The sequence below is a fragment of the Sinocyclocheilus rhinocerous genome, unplaced genomic scaffold (assembly GCF_001515625.1).
Source record: "Sinocyclocheilus rhinocerous isolate Xijiao unplaced genomic scaffold, SAMN03320098_v1.1 scaffold24, whole genome shotgun sequence".
NCBI classification, from domain to species: Eukaryota; Metazoa; Chordata; class Actinopteri; order Cypriniformes; family Cyprinidae; genus Sinocyclocheilus; species Sinocyclocheilus rhinocerous.
Window position 1 is genome coordinate 1,491,970 of NW_015647124.1, and position 3,433 is coordinate 1,495,402.

At 35.6% G+C, this 3,433-nt stretch overlaps 1 protein-coding gene across 1 annotated transcript in view; it reads right to left on the reverse strand.

Annotated features, from left to right (window-relative positions):
- LOC107708883 (vasoactive intestinal polypeptide receptor 1) overlaps positions 1–2,647 on the reverse strand; it is a 5,353-nt gene extending 2,706 nt beyond the window's left edge. The window contains 5 exon segments of the mRNA XM_074560059.1: positions 906–1,015; positions 1,141–1,198; positions 1,200–1,240; positions 2,332–2,449; positions 2,594–2,647. Coding sequence (XP_074416160.1) covers positions 906–1,015; positions 1,141–1,198; positions 1,200–1,240; positions 2,332–2,449; positions 2,594–2,647 — 381 coding nt within the window.
- Between the last annotated feature and the right edge of the window lie 786 nt (positions 2,648–3,433).

Below are 3,433 nucleotides of genomic sequence, written 5' to 3' on the forward strand. Positions count from 1 at the left end.
GCATGCGCCGGTGAGTCTCGTGAAAACCAACGTTTGTTAACAGGAGCAAAGGAAGCAAAGTTTCCTTTAGCAAACTCCTCCTGGTTTATATCGAAATCCCCGACATTCTTCTTTACAAATCCTCGTTTTGTACTTCTAATTAGTGACCGCTGTTTTGTTTTGATCTCTCCGCTGCGCTTCCACGTGCGACACTTCTGAGCGCCGCATGCACAACGCCGACCTCATACGTCATTCCTCCGGAACTGCTTCCGTTTACAACAGTGAGCGCAAGCTAGATTAAAGTGATTATTAACCTAGGATACCTCGGGGGTGAGTAAAACACAGCCTAATTTTCATTTTTGGGTGAACTAACCCTTTAAGGTTTGAGTTTGAACATGGAGCACCATCTTTTGGTGTCAAATATTTGTTGTTTTAATTTCTATTTTAATATTAACAGATAATTAAATAAAGTTAAGTATAGGATATTACAATTTGTCAATATGCCAAAACACTTTTGCCACAGGTTAAACACAAAACATTTGACAAATGTGTAAAAAGTATACAATGGACCCCAAAAAGTGTTTTGACGCAAATGCATTGCATAAAATTTTGTATGAATGTTGGTGCATCAGATAAAATATCAAAACATGTGGCAAAATATAAACCGAGAGGCATTTCTTACACCTCCCTTTTTATTTTTTATTGTTTTAAAAGCCATTTGGACAAAGTGGAAGTTTCAGGAAACCTGTTTGATAACAGATAATTTTTACATTTGGTAACACTGGTGGTGCAAAAATGACACTCTTCACTTCTGACAGTACAATAACACTCTGCAAGAACCTAGAACCGATCCAGAAACACAGTAATCCATAGCATTCAGTTAATTGCACATAATATCAAATATAGAGTTCTTCAAAGTTGTTTACTGTGTGTCCAGTCTCTTCCTGCTCTGTGCTGTTTTCCTGAAAGCAGGCATTGTAATAAGACACACTCAGCCTACTCCATCCCTCATTAGTGCAGGTACGGGTGATCAGCTCTAAAGAAGTCAATCAAAAACACTTATTTTACATTTATGACATACTGTAGCATTGAACTTTTATGGCCATGTTTGCAAAACGAGTAGGAATTATTATGTTACAATGGTGTTGCTGTTGAAGTTACCATGGGACTTGAGGAGAGGAGGTGGGCAAGACACTGAGACTCTCTCTCCTACACTGACCCGCAGGCCAGCAGTTCACACCATCCCACTCAACCAGACAACCTGAAGACATCCACAGTGGTACAATTAAAGATTACAGAAGTCTACTTCTTAATCAAACTGTCAATTACAATAAATTGACTCTTATCATCAGTCATGCCACCTTTATTTATATAGCACGTTATACAATAGAGATTGTTTCAAAGCAGCGTTACAGTATTTAACAAAGAAGTGACACAATCAGTGATGCATCAGATATATGACAAATCAAAATTCTGCTGTAAAACCACTATAAAAAGACAACAGTGTCATTATTCAGCTCGAGTCAAAAGTACATGTTTTCCTGTGAACTCCTGTAACTCTTAATGCTAATAAATTATGCATGTAGTCTTATAAACGATGTATGTCTTAACATATTGTCACGCTGGCTGACACACACACTGACACATATCTTATACAGTAGTTCCATACAGAAAACAATAAATAAATAAATTCCAATGAAAGTGAATGGACCATGACAGTAATTAATGGAGTAATTAATTATTTGAATTTTGGTCTGTTCTTAACTTTAAACGTACTACTTTTATGGTATTTTTTTACAAATTGTTTTTTATTTCATCGTCAGTGAACTATCCCTTTGACAATGCAGGTCACATTTTAGTCTTTTATACGACTCAGTATTTAAATATGCCTATAAACGAGGACAATTTATGTCTTAGAGCTTTATATTTAGTCATTCCTATATTTGCATTTGATTTCCAAATTACAGCGATAGTTTAAAAATACAAATTCTGTAATCATCTACCCACCGTCATGTCATTCCAAACCTGTATGTCTGTATGACTTTCTCTCTTCTGCTGATCACAGAAAATATACATTCTGTAGAATGTTGGTAACCAACCATATTGGATACTACTGACTTCTATTGTATGGATAAAAAATTGAGACATTTCACAAATCATCTTCATGTTTCAAAGAAGAAGGAGAAACATACAGGCTTGGAATGACGTCAGTGTGAGTAAAAGATGACAGAATTTTCATTTTTGGATAATCTATCCTTTTAAAGTATCAAATTAAAGATTATGGGTTGACATCTTGACGAAATGTAATTTCTCAGGTTTTGAGTATCAGTGCTTATCTGTGACTAAGCTCACCTGTATTGGTAGCATTATAGTTGAACAAAGACTGTGTTAAACCAATTTGGAGCTGACATTCAGCTTCTTTTTCTTGTAGATGCAATACTATAGAACATTCAGGATGAACTGTCTTCATCTGAAAAACATGTAAGTGCATGCACACTATAAGAACGTCCCAAGAAACATCAATCTTTTGAATAACCTTTTTTGCATATCTTATTTAATAGTTGCTTTTTCAATGAAAAAGGTACCAGCATCCAAAAGCATGCACATAACCTACCCCTTCACATGTAACCATAAGAGTCCAGATGATGAAGCCATCAATAAGGTCCATGATGTTTCTTCTTACAGTTATGTGGTAAAGTCACAGGTGTAAATATTTCCCGGTCTAAAGCATGTAGGTCAGTTATGTTGACCAGCATAAAGTGTAGCTCTATTGCCTTTTGTTTTTGTCAGTACACAAATACCCCAGTGCTCATTCACAGTAATTCTCATCCATCTCTCCAACCGATTTAATGCAGCAGATGGTGAGATGTCCCTGATGGTACAGCCTATTTTTCAGGGTGTGCAGGGCCCTTCTCACGTCACACCGGTAAAGTGTCATTGTTACTGGTTTTAAACCAATTTTATAATAGTTTCCGAAATACGGTTTCTTTACTTTATACAATAACAACTTTGTGCATCTAAAATAATCTTGATTTTGAAATGATGACCTACTGTATATTTGTTAATATCGAAAATGGGCAGTTTATTTTTTTTTATTTGTTATACCTTTGCATACAAGGCATTCATTCGTCTTCTACCTGCCTGCTTCATCACACTAGGGAGGTTAAATGAGTCTTTTATCCAGCACTATTTACTGCATGAGTGAACTTAAATCACTTTTTCTGAGTTAAAAGGATAACGTTACTTCAGAGGTATGCAAATTATAAAGTCCCTCCAAACCATAGAATGTTTTTTTTTGTAATTAAACAGATTTTGAAAAGACATTTATTATTTGAATGCAGCTTATTGTGTATTTTACAGGGTTTTGGAATTAGCCGTTTATTTTTCCTGTAATTAAGAGGACAGTAGTAATGTTTATTCTGTATGGTGCAGATGGAGCATGCCACACCGTCCA